Source organism: Fundulus heteroclitus, chromosome 3 (assembly GCF_011125445.2).
Source record: "Fundulus heteroclitus isolate FHET01 chromosome 3, MU-UCD_Fhet_4.1, whole genome shotgun sequence".
NCBI classification, from domain to species: domain Eukaryota; kingdom Metazoa; phylum Chordata; class Actinopteri; order Cyprinodontiformes; family Fundulidae; genus Fundulus; species Fundulus heteroclitus.
In genome coordinates this window covers 31,351,574-31,369,514 of record NC_046363.1, presented here as the reverse complement: position 1 = coordinate 31,369,514, position 17,941 = coordinate 31,351,574, and the positions used below count along the sequence as shown (strand labels likewise).

General features: G+C 38.1%; 1 protein-coding gene across 1 annotated transcript in view; it reads right to left on the bottom strand.

Annotated features, from left to right (window-relative positions):
* Nucleotides 1-3,610: 3,610 nt before the first annotated feature.
* bcl3 (BCL3 transcription coactivator) overlaps nucleotides 3,611-17,941 on the bottom strand; it is a 29,015-nt gene continuing 14,684 nt past the window's right edge. The window contains exons 3-9 of the mRNA XM_012881960.3: nucleotides 16,429-16,537; nucleotides 9,102-9,303; nucleotides 7,365-7,453; nucleotides 7,159-7,236; nucleotides 5,138-5,305; nucleotides 4,642-4,741; nucleotides 3,611-4,551 (exon numbers count right to left, since the gene is read on the bottom strand). Coding sequence (XP_012737414.2) covers nucleotides 4,445-4,551; nucleotides 4,642-4,741; nucleotides 5,138-5,305; nucleotides 7,159-7,236; nucleotides 7,365-7,453; nucleotides 9,102-9,303; nucleotides 16,429-16,537 — 853 coding nt within the window. The 3' untranslated portion in view covers nucleotides 3,611-4,444. The remainder of the gene's footprint in view (nucleotides 4,552-4,641; nucleotides 4,742-5,137; nucleotides 5,306-7,158; nucleotides 7,237-7,364; nucleotides 7,454-9,101; nucleotides 9,304-16,428; nucleotides 16,538-17,941) is intronic.

Sequence of the window (17,941 nt, the reverse complement as noted above, 5' to 3'; positions counted from 1 at the left end):
CCTTTGTTGCTGTGAACATCTAACTTGGAATATGTGTGATCTATTGTCAACTCAAAGTAAATTTATACAGCGTTTTTCAAACGACAACGGCTGACCGAACGTTACAGTTCATGTAAAATCAACAATAAGTAAATCAGAAAAATTTAAACTAGAACAAAAGAAAACAGTAGATGCAATAATGCCACGCTCTGTTTTGGTCTTACATGTGGTAGTCTCTGTTTGCAAATCATAAAAATGTAAATACTTATAGACACTGATTGGTAGGATGTTCAGCAGTTGAACATAAATCAGGTTGAGAAATTATTTGATTAGTTGCATATGTCCATCAAATAAGGTTGATACCCATGGGGAAAATCTTCTACAGCTTTTTAAAATTTTTTCCACCATTTTTGGACATCTGTTGCAAAACATAAAGCAGAATTTATTGGACTTGAAATGTGATTGAAATTTATAACATAATTACTGTACATTTTTAGATTGATACTGTGCACATAGATAATACCAACAATTTAATATAACATGCAGCTCAAGTAGTTTTCCCCTACCGTGCAGATGCTGTAAGTCTCTCTGACGATCTAGAGTTTGCAGCACTCATTTTGTCATGTTTCAGTAGGCAGTGTTGTATAATAAAAACATACACACCATAGGGTTTCTGACCCTGTAATTGTTTTCATGAATGGCTGTATTCTATTGTGTTGCTTGGCAGCAGTATTTAATCTGAATCACAGCCTAAATCCTGGATTTTCTTCACCCTTTAAATCCGCGTTAAAGCTGAATTGATTTTCACAACTCAAATGTAATGACACACTTTACACCAAATTAGATTAGTCTGCTGTCTACTTTGATATCTGTCGACACTGTTAACTGTCCATTGATCTGATAATCCCTAGGTGTCTGGATTTATAAATTTAATATTATTTTTCATCCTTTCCTTGTTTATATTCTGACAACCCTTAGGTATTTGAGTTTTTGGATTTCTTTATGTTTCTTTTTCTTCTCTGTTTATGGTCTTTAGTTTCTGCCATTTAAAGTTAATTCTTGTGTTCAGTGTACATTTTTTTTATTCTGTTGAAAAAAATGTGGTTTTCTATGTTTCATTCAGTTCATTACACTCATCTCCTCCGTCCTTATTAGTTTCAGCTGTTCCTCATTCCAACCTTATTGCTCACACCTGTAGCCCATTACATCCACCACACGTCTCCTCAGTATATTGGCTCCCTGGTTTTCATTATTCATTGCAGGTTTCCTCCATTGATTTCATGCTCACTGTTGCTCTGATATTCCATTGCGCTGCCTCATGTTCTGCTGTTATGCTCTAGATTCTGTTTACTTCATGTTCCCCACTGTTTTGATCATTATTCATTGTAAGTTCTGTTTATATAAAAACATTTATTTATTCACTGCTCTGCATTTTTGTCCTTCCTAAATCGAATCATGACTTAAAGCTGGTTGGTAATCCTGTTCAAAGACACTTTTTGTTATACTAGGTGAAATGGTCCTTCCATCCTGATAGTAGTTAATACATTATGTATTCAGATAAACGAGCAAAAATAGTTGATTTTGTTGAGAACTATAGGTTCTGCTATGGTTGAGAGACACAAGAAGCAAACTGTGTACACATTTTTGAGAAGAAGAGGAAGGCCTCAGTAGAAAGAATTAAAACCAGAGTGGATTTGGGAGATTTTTTCATGTAATCCCCCTGAGGAGCGGAAGAGCAGGCAAGACGGTCTTGCACATGTGCAGTTATTCAAAAAGTTATCTGGGCATATCTTTCTTACATCCATCCATCCATTTTCTGACCCTCTTAATCCCTCATGGGGTTGGGGAGGGGGGGGGGGGGTTGCTGGTGCCTTTCTCCAGCGTTCACTGGGCGAGAGGCGAGGTACACCCTGGACAGGTCGCCAGTCTGTCGCAGGGCAACACATAGACAAGACGTATCTTTCTTACATTTCTGGAAAATTAAGTCTACTTTTAAGTTGTTGCCATATTAGTTAATTATTTTGTGTTTTGTTTATTAGGTTATTCTTATGTTCTGTTCTTTGTACATTTGGAATTATACACTTTAAATTACATGTTGCACTTCGCCCTTGGTTTGATAGTTTATTTGTGTTAGTTGAGCTCCATCCATGTTAAATAGTGTCTCACCCTCAGGTTCCCTGCTTACCTTCTTAGTTGCTCCACATTATTTAGGTTATATTATATATTTTGTGATTAAAACACATTCAGTGCCATTATTCACTTAGCATATAGCGAACTGGTTGCCATTGTTTCTTGCTGGATTCTTCTGTTATTCTGCATGTTTCGCTGCTCATGCTGTATGTCCTGCTCTCCTTTTGCTGCTCCATTGGTCAGTTTTATTATGTCATTAAAGAACTATGTTGCCAGTCTATGTATGCTTTTGGGTATTTCTGTAAGTGAACACACATGACATCTTCCGAATCTAATAAATAGAGGCAATACGCATTGTTAAAACAACGATATAATAAAGCTATTAAAGCAATTAAAAATGTAAAAGGGGTTGTTCCCAATAGGTTAATTGTAGTGTAGGGCACGTTACTGAAGAGTTAAAGCAAATGAACTGGGGAAACTTTACCTTCAGTGACAAAAAAAGCATGCCTTTAAAACTTAGCAGCTTCTACCACATTTGCAAACCAGCTCCATTTTGGAAATATCATCACAATGCAAAGTCAGTGTCACTTAGCGAGATTGGGTTGGAATGGACATCACTTTCAGGTCTGTATGGGGTAAAATTACAAATAAATCTTCAAGAGCATTTATACTGGTGAGCTAATGAGTTTTTAATTTTGTTGTAAAACTAAAAGAACTTGTTAAAAAAGTAATCATCTGGCAGGACTAAAAGATTCATTCACATACCTAGCATTGTGTTTAGATGCACTATAGTGCTATGTGACGGACCAATTTAAAGATCTTGATCCAAATCATCATAACAACATCCTTCTGCTTTATTGTAATTATTCCACTACATCTTATTTCTGGGACATCTGTCAGAATTCTGTGCTGTATATTTCTCAGTATGGGAACTTGAAAATTTCGATTTCCAAGTACAAAGAGAATATACCATTATGTATATACAATTATAATATATACTCTTTAGGATGAGACTTACCTGGGATGGCAATCTAGGTCCAAAAATGACTTATCTAGTCATTGGAAATAGTATACTGGGATTCAAAGAAATTTGCAAGTAGGATAATGAACGTTTTTTTACGTGTTTACATTGTTTTACGTTTTTTCCACTTCATTTAGTGTCATTAAAAATATTTGCATAGAAATGTTAAAATGTTTTGTTAAAATACCCAGTTCAAAAGAGTTGATTTAGTTTTCCAGAGACTTTTAAAGGAGTAAAACAAGTAACAAGTGGCCATGTTAGTTGAACAGCAATATGTTAGCATAGTCCTGACTATTTACGTATGAGATCAATTCATTTGTTAGACATGTTTTTGATACTCCAAATTTATACTGTTAATAGACATGTATAAAAGTTTTTGAAAAGTAGATCTTTAAAATATCTGTGTCTCTGACTAAAAGTGTAAACCTGTGTGGGTTTGTGATATTTCGTGCACAAATTGACTGGATAGAATCCACAGAGTTCTCATTACATTTTTAATTTACTCTGGCCGCTGTCCTCATTTCTTCATTTGTACTGAGTTGCTCTTAAATTCAGGAATGAAACAGACTGAACATTAGGTTACAACAAAATCCAAACTGAACAGCAAACTTGATATAAAACAAATTCTGACAAGGTAGAAAAATAGATACAGGCATACAAACACTAAAAACACTAACAAACAGTTTCTGGTTTTAGATAAATATGGAAGGATTGTTTTATTTGCAGTCTTAAGAAATTGAACCTTTGCTAAAAGAAATACTGGGATCTTTAAACAAACCATGTTTCACTGCTTGTCCTTTAAAGTATCTCTCTCATTTCCCATAGTATACAGTTTATGCTCTGACATGTATCAAAAATAAAGGCAAAGACACAAGAACTCTGATTACATTAAGCGTTCTTTCATGTAATTTACAGATATGTGCAGGTAATCTCTAACAAGAGTCTATTCACATTCAGCCTCGCTTACATTCAGTTTCCCATTTCTGTTCATACTGACCTGCAAGAGAGGAAATCCCTAATTGTTGTGGCTGCATCGCTTAAAAGTTTTTTTTAATCATTTTCATTTTTATTTTTTACATATTTACAAGGTAAGAGTCCAAAACAGCAGCCTTATGATTTGAGATGTCTCATCTGGTAAGGCAATGGAAGCTCACAGAAGGCCACGTTTGGGATGCGTCCAGTTTGACAGTTGAGTCTAATGCTGATATTTTCTGGTCTCTCCTGGTGTGAGACAAATCCATTGCTGAATGTCCTGAGTTTGATGCTTAGATGTGTGGAGGTAGTTGCAAGGTCCACTGGAAATACTGCACTGAGCTAGTATAGCGCAGACGAAGTCTTTAAGGAATGGGAGGCACTAGGATGGAGGCCGTGCGGCGTCATCAGTGGTGAAGAGCCACGACTATGGCTTGAAGAAGGGGATCCTGAAAGATGATAAAAGGGTAGGAATGAGGATCTGTGGTATTTTGGTGATAGTGCACAACTGTTTGTGAACTCATGCAGAATATTCTCACCATTTTCCACATAGCAGCTCTGATGTGGTGACACCGACATGCAAGGCTGCTCCAGAACTCTCATCTGCTTGGAGCCTCTTCCTCGTAACACATCTGTTATCTGCACAAGGTTTAAATCTTTATTATAGCTTTTGTGCAACACACTGATATAAAGACTTAGTGAAAGAGGATAATACAACAGGAGAAAACATTGCACCGCTTATGTTTGGCCTCTAGAGGGAGGAATACATCACTCCATTTTTGGCTCTGGCCTATTTGTACTGTTCTAATCTGAGCTGAGTCAACTTGGTTTTGTAATTGTTTGTTTTTGCCCTAATGTAACTTAAGTGAATAGGTGGGATTTTCCGCCTTGAAATTAGAGTGAGGCATAAAAGTGTCGACAGTCAAACAACTGGAGATCCCTTGGGGGTTTCCTACTTTCCTGAAATGAGACTTTCCCAAATGCAGCAACGAACTACCATAAAAATAGAGCTTAACAAGGTTATCATTTCCTCACTTTTTTATTCTTGGCCACCATCACTGGCGTATCGTTGTGGTAGTTTTTGAGGCTGCTGTCCGCTCCGCTCTTCAACAGCAGCCGGACGGTGTCAACCTGACCTCGGCCGCAAGAGATGTGCAGCGCTGTGTTGCCGCTGTACGACTGGCTGTTGACGTCACATCCATTCTGTGACAGAGAAACAGCAGATTGTGATTCATAAAGAAAGCCAGACTAGATGCTGTTAAATATAAAAGGAAACTTGACAAAGCCCTGGCTGGGTTGGTTCGATAAGAATGAGATAAAAGAGAGAGAGAGTAGATTCAAAGGAAATGTGATCAAAACAAGAAAGATAGATCCTTTTATGCAGAGCACAGTTAAGGCACTCTAACATCGTTTCCCCACATTTCTTTGAAATCTTCAGCTATAAACCAGAAGGAAAGGAAGAAAAACACACACACACACACACACACTATATATATATATATATATATATATATATATATATATATATATATATATATATATATATCATAAAGAGAGAACAAAGGCCTTATACAGTATCTTATAAAAGTATTAACATCCCTTTGACATTTATTAAGATTTTATTTGAGACCTACACAACCAAATCATTTTGAAAAGGAAGAGAAAAGATACCTGGTTTTCAATTTTTGTTAAAAATGAAAATATGAAGTGGGTGTGTGGAGTGGATTTGTATAGGGCCTTATAAAACATGCTTAGCTTTTTACCTATGTTTTTACATTCCAACCTGTGATATTTTATGCGATGGATCTGCACAAACTAGTATATGTTGATAAAGTAAATCAAGCACAAAATATGTAAAACAGAATAAATAAATAAAAGCACATTGACTTCTGCTGCATAAGTATTCGCCCACTTTGCTATGAAGACCCTAAAAGTTACTGGTGTAATCACTTAAAAAGTTCCATAATTAGGGAAACTAAGTCCACCAGTGTGCAATCCAAGTGTCTCATGATCTGTCAGTATTAAGACACCTTTTGTGAAAGGCCCCAGAGGCTGCAGCACCACTGAGCAAGAGGCATTGCACTATGAAGACCAAGGAGCTCTCCAAACAATTCAGGGAAAAAGTTAAGTATTAGTCAGGGTGGGGTTATACAAACATGTCCAAAATCCTTGGTATGTTGCAGGGATCTACAGGGATCTACAGCACAGGTGAAAGAATCGGTTGATGGGACAACTATATTTGCACTTCACCAATCTGGCCTTTATTAAAGAGTGGCAATAGGAACACCATTCCTCAAAAAAAAAAACATTAGAAGTTTATGTTTGGAGTCTACACCAAATCCATGTAGAGGACATCCAGCAAACATATAGAAGAAGGTTATTCGGATTTGGAGTCCAGGGTTAAGCTTTCTGGCCTTCATGCACAAGGCATATTGGAAAACTAACATCGCAAACCTAAACACGAAGAGCCACGAAGAGTCTGTTTTGTGAAACATGGTAGTGGTAGTATTATGCCGTGGGAAAGGTTTCTCATCAGTAGAGACGGGGAATATAGTTAGAGTCAGTACGGAAAGTGGATAGAGCTAAATACATGGCGGAGGTTGACCGTACAGTGGGACTAAGACCCTAATGCAGTCAGAGCTACAGTGCAATGGTTTAGAACCAAGAACATGCATGTGTTAGAATGGCCAAGCCCATCAGTGACAAGACTTGAAACAACTGACTGAGGTTGAACTATTTTTCAAAGAATAATATAAATAGATATGCAAATCTGGTAGACATACCCCACCCATAATTTGTTATGAAACAGTATTTTTGATTCAGTGGGGCTGAATAAAAATGAGCTTTATTACAAAAACATGAAACAGTTCCCTTTCGCTTCAAAAGTTTGGTCAATTACATAAAATCCAAATAAAATACATTACAGTTTGTGGTTGTAATAAAACAGAATATGAAAATGGTCAAGGGGTGTGAGTACTTTTGAAGGCACCGTAGAAGTGTCACAACCCCCCCCCCCACCCCCACCCCTTCTATCTGTGACCACAAACCCTGATTACCTCAATGAGGAAGTGAACCATATCTGCATTATTGCTTTCCACAGCATGCATAAGAGGACTCTGGCCACTTTTAATATCCTGATAAGAAGAAGAAGAAAAAAAATACATATCAGCATGATAGAAAGTCAAACAATACAGATACTTGACACGTTGACCTTTACAGGTTATTTAGGCCATAGTACAGAGTTTGTGCAGCATAAACTTACCATTGCGTTGATGTCTGCTCCGGCATCCAGCAACATTTTGGACAAATCCTGATGGCCTTGCAGCACAGCCAAATGAAGAGGGCTCAGGCCTGAAAACATCAACAAGAAAAACCGGAGGTTGAGACATATTGTAAAATAATTGCATTTACAACAGCATTAGAAGATAAAGAAGAAAAAAAAGTTTGGCGAGAGATGAGGATATTGTAACAATATGTGTACCCAGTCACAGCGACAAGATTACATCTTATACCCAGACTTGTAACCGTCACAAAAGCAATGTCTTCCGTGCTGTGTGAAAATTTAAGACTTGAGACGCACAACAGACTACAAAGGAAGGAAATGTTCTCATCCCACCTACACAACTCAAACCTCTCACCCTCACTAGAACATAAATTGACCTTTTACATCCCCTAGCAAACTGCAAACTACACTACTGAAGGGATGGGTTTTTATTTTAATCAGGTATACTCATAATAATACTATACATTTCTCATGAAAGGGCTAAACACCCCTGGAAGTGGAGCTCAGACTTTACCAAAATCTACAAAAACGTCCAAAATATATATATATATAAAAAATGGGTATTACAGCCAACCTATATTAACATTTAATTCAAAAGTAGAAACAAATAATTTCAGATGTTGAAACTACAATTGCTAAAAAAAAACGTTTTCATGGCAGCAATGTATTTCAAACTAGTGAGGCATAAAAAGTATGAGGAAAAATTAGGAATCATATTAAAACGAGCACATAAGTTCCCAAAGTGTACAAAGGGACCTCACGATCCAATCCCGAGGATCATCACAAGATCCCAATCAATGCATTTTTAAATCACTGATTTCGGATTGCCGAACTAACTCAACTCTCACATGCTGTCGTTGTGTTGTTTGATTTTATGTTGAATTCACTCAGAAAAAGAGAGACTACTATTTGCTGCAAAGGAGGGCTATGGGGCAACATTAATGAGGACTTTAGACCAAAGCATTGCAGTTTCACTTTATATAGACCACAAACACATTATTTAAATGTGAAAAGGGGGGATTTAAAAACATGATATGTTCACCTTTAGACACAGTAAGTAAATATTAGTAAATATAAAATGTAAAAATATGTTGCTTCCCCACTAAACAGACCCTGGAGCATCCAGAACGTCATTGCTAAATAAGTTAAATGGAAAGCAATTAATGCCGAGTACCTAATAATAATCCAATCTAGAGCATTATTACAATAATATTATTGTCATTGTACTTTAAGGCAGCTTAGGGTTTCAAGCATATAAAATGTATGACTTCTCATGATTTAATAAACTAGGACCTGTTATGGATAAGGCCCTATTCCTACAGGAATCTGATTGGTATCCTGATCAGGAAATCTCTAAATGGAACATGCCACAACCAACTATACACAGTTGGCATAGTGACTTGATACAGATCCTAAGCATGTTATGTATTTTAATCTGCATTCGGATAATGTGCACTTCCAATGGATAAATTGCAGACCTGCAAAACCACTGTTTTTGTTGAACAATTTATTAAGGAATCATTTGCTCATGAAACTAGTGACCATCCAAAAACTCATGTAGAATAAAATGTGTCGTTATTAAGACTGCATAAACTAGAGACCACATGTCACAGCACCCAATTGTAGTGTGCTGTTGAGCGAGGAGATGATGCAACCCAGCTTCCATGCATATGTCTTTGCATTTCAACGTGCAAAAGCTTACAGATCACAGCTCACCTTCAAAGTTTCTGATCTCCAGGCAAAGGGAGGATGACGACAAAGACAGCAGTACAGACAGGCAGTCGAGCTGCTGATATTCACAGCAGAGATGGAGGGCTGTTTGGCCATGACGGTCCAAGACAGCAGGGTCGGCCCCTGCTCCCAACAAAACCTCCACCATGTTTGCTTGTTTGGTTATCACTGCCAGATGGAGAGGAGTCTGAAAGAGAAAGAAAAAAACAGTAAGGTTAAATAAACCAGTGTGCTTAAGGGCATAAAATTAAAATGCATTTTGCTTTGCCACAAAATAACAGTTTGTTTTTCATTCTGCAGCACAGAATAGAAATGTTTCCTTATTTGGTAATATTCTATTCTGGTTATTCTCGTTAAGGTAACATTTTTATTTCTTTCCTTACTTTGAAGTGATGCATATAAAATTCAATGTTCTGGCAGATAGTAAAAAAAAAAGAAGAAAGGTAATGAGAGTCTGCTTTAATTGCCAAGTGTGTGCACACAAACAAGGAATTTGACTTTGGTTCCATTTTGCTCTCAGTGAAAACATTTTAAGTATCAATAAATAAAAAGTGAAACAAACTTCCTGTAAATATGTGTGTATATAATCTTTTTACAAAAGAGGAGGACCTGGTTGGACTGGTGCAGACAATACCTGGAATTGATCTGGCCACTCTGACAATAAAGTGTTCGTCAAAGTGACAGCCTGGGGGAAGAAACTGTCTCTGTTGAGGCTTTTTATTGTAAATAGGGCTTTTACAAGACAGTGTATGAATCAGTAGTATGGTATTAATGTATGCTGAAGCCAATTAGTGCAGAGCTTACCAGCCAGCTCTTACCAGCTTTTGGAAAAGTGGTATTTCTTCATACCTGACAGTCACTCAAAATGAGGAGGAACTTGTTCTGTCTGGAATGGCCAGACACAGTTCAAGTGTTTGTTCAGAGTTTTCTAAGCACTGAATGAGACCTGGTAAAAAAAAAAAAAAAAAAAAAATCTAGGATGTGCCTCTGGGGGAGGTCAGCATGAATCATCTCATAATAATGTCCAATGTGGCTAAGAAGGTCCCATGCCACCTGCTGGTTTAACTTAGGCAGCAGTCGGTTCCAGATGTCTCATAGAGGAATGTCCTTTATTGTGGGATTTTTAGCTGCTCTTTAAAATTTCACAAAAAATGAAAAAATGAAGCAATCAGGAACAAACCGTTGCTTGAAGTTTCACTTTTGCTGTAATGTGTGTGTGTGTGTGTGTGTGTGTGTGCGTGTGTGTGTTTGTACACACAGTGACAGTTCCAGTAAAGAAATAAAAATACTTGAACTATGGAAGAGCCAATTTGTGGAATTCCTCTTTTGTGTCGACGTAAATGTCCCTCCCCTCTTGCTTCTCTGAATCATATGAGTCACATAAACGGGCAAGTGAAAACATGAAACTATTTCCTTAAAGTTCTAAATAAATCTGTGGCGCAATGAGAGTTCATGTTAAAAAAAAAAAAACGCGTAAAGCAACTTCTTTGAAGAACTAACTGCCTTTTTTTGGGAAAATAGCAGGAAGTGTCTAAATTTTGTTTGTCACCGTTACATCACACAGGGACATTAGCCTCTGTTGACATGAATGTCATAATTGGTACCAGACCACTAGGGTCCGCCAGGACTCTTCGGACATAAACCCAGAGTTTTATGTGCAAAGAAAGTGCCCAAAATCTAATTTAAATGAAGACGCAGCTGTTAAAGAAAACAGAGAGTCAGGTCCTGAGGAGAAGAAAAACTACACTTACTATTGAGAGATAAAAATTGGTGAGATCTTTTCCCTCCATTTGGACCCATCATCTCTTAGAGACCACAAGTATATCGAAACTGCATTAATCTCCAGGTTAAAAAGTCCCTTTTAATGTTTTTTTTTTTAGTTGTTTTCTTCTTCTATTCGTCCAAGTAAGCATTGTAATAACCAGCAATATTGTTCATGAGTATGGGAACAAGGGTGTGGAATTCAGTCTTCTGCTGTGAACCATCAATGAGACTGACGTTCACGCGACTTTTTTTTTCCATACCAGGAGATCAGCTAACACTCTGCCAATGAAAATTCAATAATCTATGAGTTTATCCAAGTAGTCAGATAAATATTAGTTGAATTAATTAGAAAGTAGGTTAAGCAACCAGTTTCACTTTCAGTTTGAGGCATCCTGCATGCTAGGACCAGTTAATATTCATCAATACAGACAGCATGGCTTGACTGTGTTGAGATCAAATACTGTCATTGCTGTGATATGTGTGTGTGTGTGTGGGGGGGGGGGGGTTGAGTTGTGTTGTATCAGTGGACGTGTGTGTTCTACATGCCATGTTAGAGCTATGTTGCTCATGTTGTCAAATTTTCCAGCGCAGCAAAACTCTTGCTGGTGATCAGTTTATACATGCGACAGTTTAAAATGTGTAGGAAGAGGGTGCGAGAGTGTTAATTACCTAAGGCAGAGTACAGACATATTCAATAAGTTAGAATATGCATTCTGATGAGGCTAGTTTGCCAGATTACAAGTATCCTTTTATAATAACGTTTAAGCAGGGATTAGACATTCTTTTCATTAGGCCCAAATTTCTGCTTTCATTTTTTATGTAGCATAATATTCTAATCTTAAATATGTTTTTTTTTCATGAGCTGTAAGCAGAAAATTTGCATAATTCACAGAAATATAGCACCAGTCTATGTGTTAGTTATCTATGCAATGTGTTTCATGTAGTGAACTGAGTTACTGAAGTAAATTAACTTTTCCATGATTTTCACTTTTGTTTTTGAATACGACTATATTAATCTGCCAAGGCAGACACACAACAGTATTATTGGGGGTTATAAGGAATCCAAAGACAAAAGTCTTTAGAGAGTGTTAACAAAGCACAAGGGAATAAACTAGACTTTTAATTAAGCTTGCTTAATTAAGATGCCTTTAAAGTACATTTTTCTTGCAGTCTGAATATTCAAAGTTTATTTCCAAGACTCCGGATGTTCATGGAGAGGAACAAATAATTGGTGAGGCATAGACTATTGCCTCTTTTCCATAGTGAGAATTCGATTCGATTCGCTACGTGTCCTCATTATTCAATCCAGAACAGGTGGTTTTCCATTACAACTCAATATGGTGCCGATGTGGGCACGTTCGTCACAGCAAGGCGGTGCTGTGAGACAGAAAGGTAATGTGACGAAACGTTTGAAATTACTTTTGTGCACCTCTGTATTGGATCACAATACTGATTTGGGTGCTTCCATCATCGTTCAGTCAGTAGTTTCTGTCACTATTGTGTATGTTTTTAAATATGACTCCACCTCCTAGCCAGTCAGAGACCGGCAGCCTTCTGACGTGGTGTCTTCAGTCACATTGTAGCAAGTACTAAAAATAGTAACAATTCCACTTAAATGTTACAAATGGAAAGGCCTAAAAAGGCGACATTTACCGTACCGACACACCCCGAGTTAGGAGTAATGGAAAAGGGCCATAGAGCAACACTTGAAATACTAAGAAACAACTTTATTAGCAGCTTAACTGGATTTGTTCATAGTTATTTGCAAGTATTTTGAGTGTTTCAGTTGTTGTTGTTTTTTTACCACATCAAACATTTAAAAGTTTATTGTTATTGTAATACATGTTTTATTGGTATGTCTTTAGTTGGAAAAGTGTATAAAATTCAGTAAGGCTAGCAGATTCAAGGCCTTTGTGGTATTTGATCTTTCTCGCACACAGTGGAGTTTCACGCAACTTTTAGAGATAGCAGATAGCCTTTAATTCATGTCTGTAAAGCAGTACATTGGTGAAATGATTGCCAGTATTTTTTCTGAATCTAATACAAAATATGTATTTAGGGTGCAGTACGTTGGATTTCATAAATTATCTCTTTATTCCAAAATAATTTTATTTTTGCACTCCTTTTTTACACCCTTTTCTGCTTTCCCCCTTTTGTGACTTATAACTGTGCAACACACTGTGCAAGTCACAAAACTCTCAGAGAACAAAGAATTCTCCGATCCGCCTTTTGTGGCCTTTTAAAAAAAAAAACAGAGAGGGATTTTGGCAATGGCTTCCTGTAAAAGGACTTCACAGTGACTAAACAAAAATCCCGTATTTGATAAGAGCTGGGGTGGAAAGGGAACAGAGGGAGAGCTCGGGTGGGGAGGCACAAAAATGAGGAAAAGAGGAAGCGCCGAGGTTAGTCCAGGGGAAAGACAGGATAAGAGGGAAAATCCCTTCTCTTTCCCTTTTAGTGTGTTCTGATATACAAACATTCCTGCAAAATGAGCCAATCAGCATGTACTTGGGGAAAAGACGAGACAAGATTTATGGGCATTAAAATCAGCCCGAGGCTACAGGCTGTGCCAAGCAGACGAATGTGGAATGCAGCAGAAAGAGATAAAGGCCTACAGCAGCGAACGCTGAAGGGTGAAGCCAGTCATGTTGCACAAACAATCTCACACTCTTACGTCAGTATTGTTGACAGTTAGACTGATAGCATCAGTCAGTTTATCGGTTCTGGTTAGAAGCTGAGGTCTCAACAATGTATACGCAGTAACAGACCTGATTAAAAAAAAACAATAGTGAGAGAGAGAGAGGCTGACAGATAGAGAAGCACGCGCAGGAAGGGAAAGTCCCTGTAAACTACCCTCTGAACCTCAGTGCAAGGTATGTTGAGAAACAGCCCTAAGCATTGCAGGCAGGGAGGGGTGGGGGGGGGGGGGTCATGTGACTTCTCGGAACAAGGATACTAAAACACACAAACACGTAGACGTTTTGTTTGTGCACACACACACACACACACATACATGTGTGCGTGAACACACACACCCACACACACGCGCGAACAAAGAAGAAGCATGCCACCAGGATGCCATAAACTGCCAATAAATATATGAATGACAATAGCATGTTTATATAGCTGCATGTGAGCTGGCAATGCAAAATAGATAATTCATCACGCCCCACCAATTTCAGTGCCATGCACAACATAGTCAGCTGTCCAGACCCTGCAAAGTAAGAAAAAAAAGCAAAATCCCAGCTGTTTGTGTGTTTTGGTTGGCACACCGATTGCATGACCGACGTGGGAGTATCAAACAGCTGGCTCCAAACCATGCGTGTGGAAGACGAATTGTGCACCGACACTTGTGCTATTGTTCAACAACGGTACCGATAGTAACACTCTGTCAAAAAGTTCCTCATGCAAAACCACAGAAACCCAGGATTTGTCATCAATATTGGAAAAAAAACGATTGCATATTAATTTATGTCTTTGGGAAGTTGCCAAATTCTGGAAACTATGTCCAACTTTGTCAACTTTTTTTTTTTTTTTTTTGAAAAGTAAACAGTTCCCTGCCCTCATTTAGATAAGTGTGTTGTTTCTGCCTGCTATTCAGACAAAACCACACAATCTGGTAGGCAAATGACTGTGATGGGTCCTGAGCCTGTGAATCTCCCCTTTGGTTATATTTGCAGATGACACGAAGTGTGTGTGTCTGTGTGTGTGTGTGTGTGTGTGTGTGTGTGGATGCCTCTGCGAGGAGTGTGTGTGAGAGTGTGTTGCGTGCAAGCATTTTCATACACAGGGCAGACACAGGATATCGCAAACCCTATGCTGTCAAGCCTCAACGATAAGGAAAAAGAACAACCGATGATAGCACCGGCATTATTTCTGGTAAGCATGCCTGCAGCGTCCTGTGTGGTGTGAAACCCCAGCCCTGAGAGCGACACCTCTTTCACAGCTCAGGTGATTTTCTTTCTGCTGAAGGATGAAAAAGACACAGCTGGCAGCGAGCAGATAAGGAAGGCAATGAGGTTAGAATGTGGAACAAAGGGGAGATTAAATGTGGAAGTATTGTCTTAAAAGAAATGGCTGGGAAATACCTGGATTGGGAAACATTCAAAGGCAATTCCTTGAGCACATTCCAGTAAAGTCTTTTTAGGAGACTCATTATATCAGTGGAAGTGGTTTTTTTTATCTATACTGTTTGTTGATTCATATGAGTGCAAAGTCCACTCATGAGGTGTTTCAGAAAAGCACAAAAAATCTTGGAAAATGCTTGTTAACAACTTACATGATTTTTTTTTTTTTTTTTTTTTGCTTACAGAGGACACCTATTCATATCTGTGAAGGCTAGTGAAAGATGAGATGAGATACTACTTCCAAATGATCTTGGCATTCTCTTCTGTATTTTACAACATTGAACATCCTATTTACAATCCCTAGAGCAATCCCTTTTTCTTATGGCCAAAGTGGTTACTGAAACACTGCGCAACCCAAAAGGGACTTTTGAAAGCAAACAAAGCCCTTCCCAGAATGCTCATTGCTTTGGTTTATGGCAAGTACAGGTGGAGGATGAGGGAATGATCATTTTCACCGCATAAGCCTCAGACACCATGCCTGGAAGAGAATTTGATAACACAGCATAAGCGAAGAAGGAAACCAAGACACTTCCTCTTTTAATCTCTGCCTTGCAGCTGTTATTGGCAGACATGTGTTTTATTTACTGTATTTGTTGGTGTGGGATGTGTTTAAATACATTTTGTGTCCATCTCGGCCATTTTTAGTGACATGACTTTCTAAGCTATTCATGCAATAAAATAATTTGATCATTGTCGGTAAGAATTATGCATTAAAGAGCTGCAAGAACGTACACCAGAGATGTTCACGAGTAATTTCCACCAAATCCAAGTCAAGTCTTTTTCGATGGGCAAGTCCAGGACTTTAAGGGACAAGTTTAAGTCAAGTCTCAAGGCTTTGAAAAACAAGTCCAAATTAAATCTCAAAATCTTTTGTTCCAAATTGAACTCCCCAAGTGCAAGACAGGTCAACACCTGTTTTTGCAGATGTTGCAGTTCAAAACGTAACAAAAAGCCATCAACTGCTGTGAATTATTTTTGAAAAAGAAAATAGGCTGTAGTGGCTGCACAGTGTAGCAGTTGTTAGCATTATGGTCTTGCAGCAAGAAGGTGCAAAAAGGCCCAAGGTCAAATCCTGACCTTGGGCCTTTCTGCATGTTCTCCCTTTGCATTTGTGGATTCTCTCTGGATACTCCAGCTTCCTCACACAGTCCAAAACAATGCATGTTAGGTTAAGGGACTGCAAATGTGAAAAAGGTTGTTTGTCATGTGTCTATGTATTTTCCTGTGATATAATATCCATGGTATGCCCTGCCTCTCCCCCAGTTACTGCTGGAGCTAGGCACCAGTGTAAAGTGTTTCTGGTAGTCACTTAAGTGCAACCCAAGTGAATTCCAGGACTCAAGCTGCAACCTCGGATGCAGATCAGATTTTAAAATAGGCCCAATGTCAAGTGTGGTATTAAATGTACACATTTGTTTCACCTGACGGAGGTTGTTGTAGATATCAAGGCTTCTGCGAGCCAACCGCAACAGCTGGATGAGTCTGTGGACGATGGGCAATTCTCCTTGAACCACAGCTATATGGAGAGGTCTGCAGTGGAGACAAACACAAAGATTTCCAATCAGTAAACAAGTGCTGAATTTCTGACCCTTTAACTATCCAACCAATTAACTGGCATGTGTAGAAAACCGGTGACAAGGACATTATTACTACATTAGAGTGATCTAGACTGCAGCTTAAAGTTTACTTCTTATGTCTGCAAACTCAAACATTGCAATAATTAAAAAAAAAACAGTAGAAAAATGATTTAAATGGCTTGGTACTTTTTCACGTGGGTAAAAAAAATACCCTGGAAACTTCAGGGTAATGATGCAAAACATACAGCTATATCACCACAGTGCTGGTTCACCAGACCAAATTAACAATATTCCATAGCCAGCAGAGTTCCTGGACCTAAATCCCACAGGAAGACGGAAAGAAAGAGTGCAAAAGAGAAAACGTGTTTCTCTGGATGAGCTAGAGAGAAAGTGCAAAGCGAGCTGGTTAAAGTATGCTCCAGTTTCTTACAGGAGAAGTCTAAGTGCTATCATACTGGCACTGTGCCACGGGGGATTTTGTTAAAAACAACATGGGATGTTTAGCTACTAGATAATGTATTCACATTAAAGCTTGATGATTTGTACATTTTCTACATTTTCCAGTGTGGAATTTGTAGTGTGCTGCTGTAATAAACATTTTGCATGACACTTTTGTACTTTGGTTAAAAATATCCATTAAAAATTACAGCATTAGCCTAAAGACTAAAATGAGAATCAAAGTAGTAGACCAACACCGTAAGCTTTGACATGGAGGCAATGACCTGACTAACAGTACTCTTATCAGACCATCTTATCATGATTAAAGGGAAACCACTCTCTGTGGTCTATACGTGAGGCAAAAGAACAAATACAGGCCAGAGTTCAAGACAGGAAAGGTTCAGCAAACTGAGAAGGGGGTAGGGTATACATTTGAAGAGCAGTATAGCTTCTTTTTTTCTTACATTTTCTCTCTCATACTATCAGAAGAAGCAGCTTCCAGTAAAACCCAGATTTGTTTTATGTCACATCCTGTTGTCACTGACTAAAGCTGCATTCGTTTTTTTTTTTTTTTTTTTCTGGCTTGCTTGGTGTGTTCTAAAAATCTTGCTATGAAGCTGCATGGTTTCTTATAGGGGCTTTTTTGCAGGTTCAACTGTCAGTTTTATGAATTAGACAAAACCAGTAAGACATTGCAATTGAAAAACAGGAAACTTCATGTTAAGTTTAAAAGTACCTATGCACAAACCTATGAGGTCAGCAAATCAGTTTAATAGGGAAAGAAAAAAACTTCCTGTCAGTGATGCATTTCTATGACACCTATCCTTCTTTGTGTCTATTTTTCAAAGATAGTTTAGAAACGGTATTACCTTTTGTCAAAAACTGAATAGCTACGTTTCTAGCCTTCAGTAGTAGGACA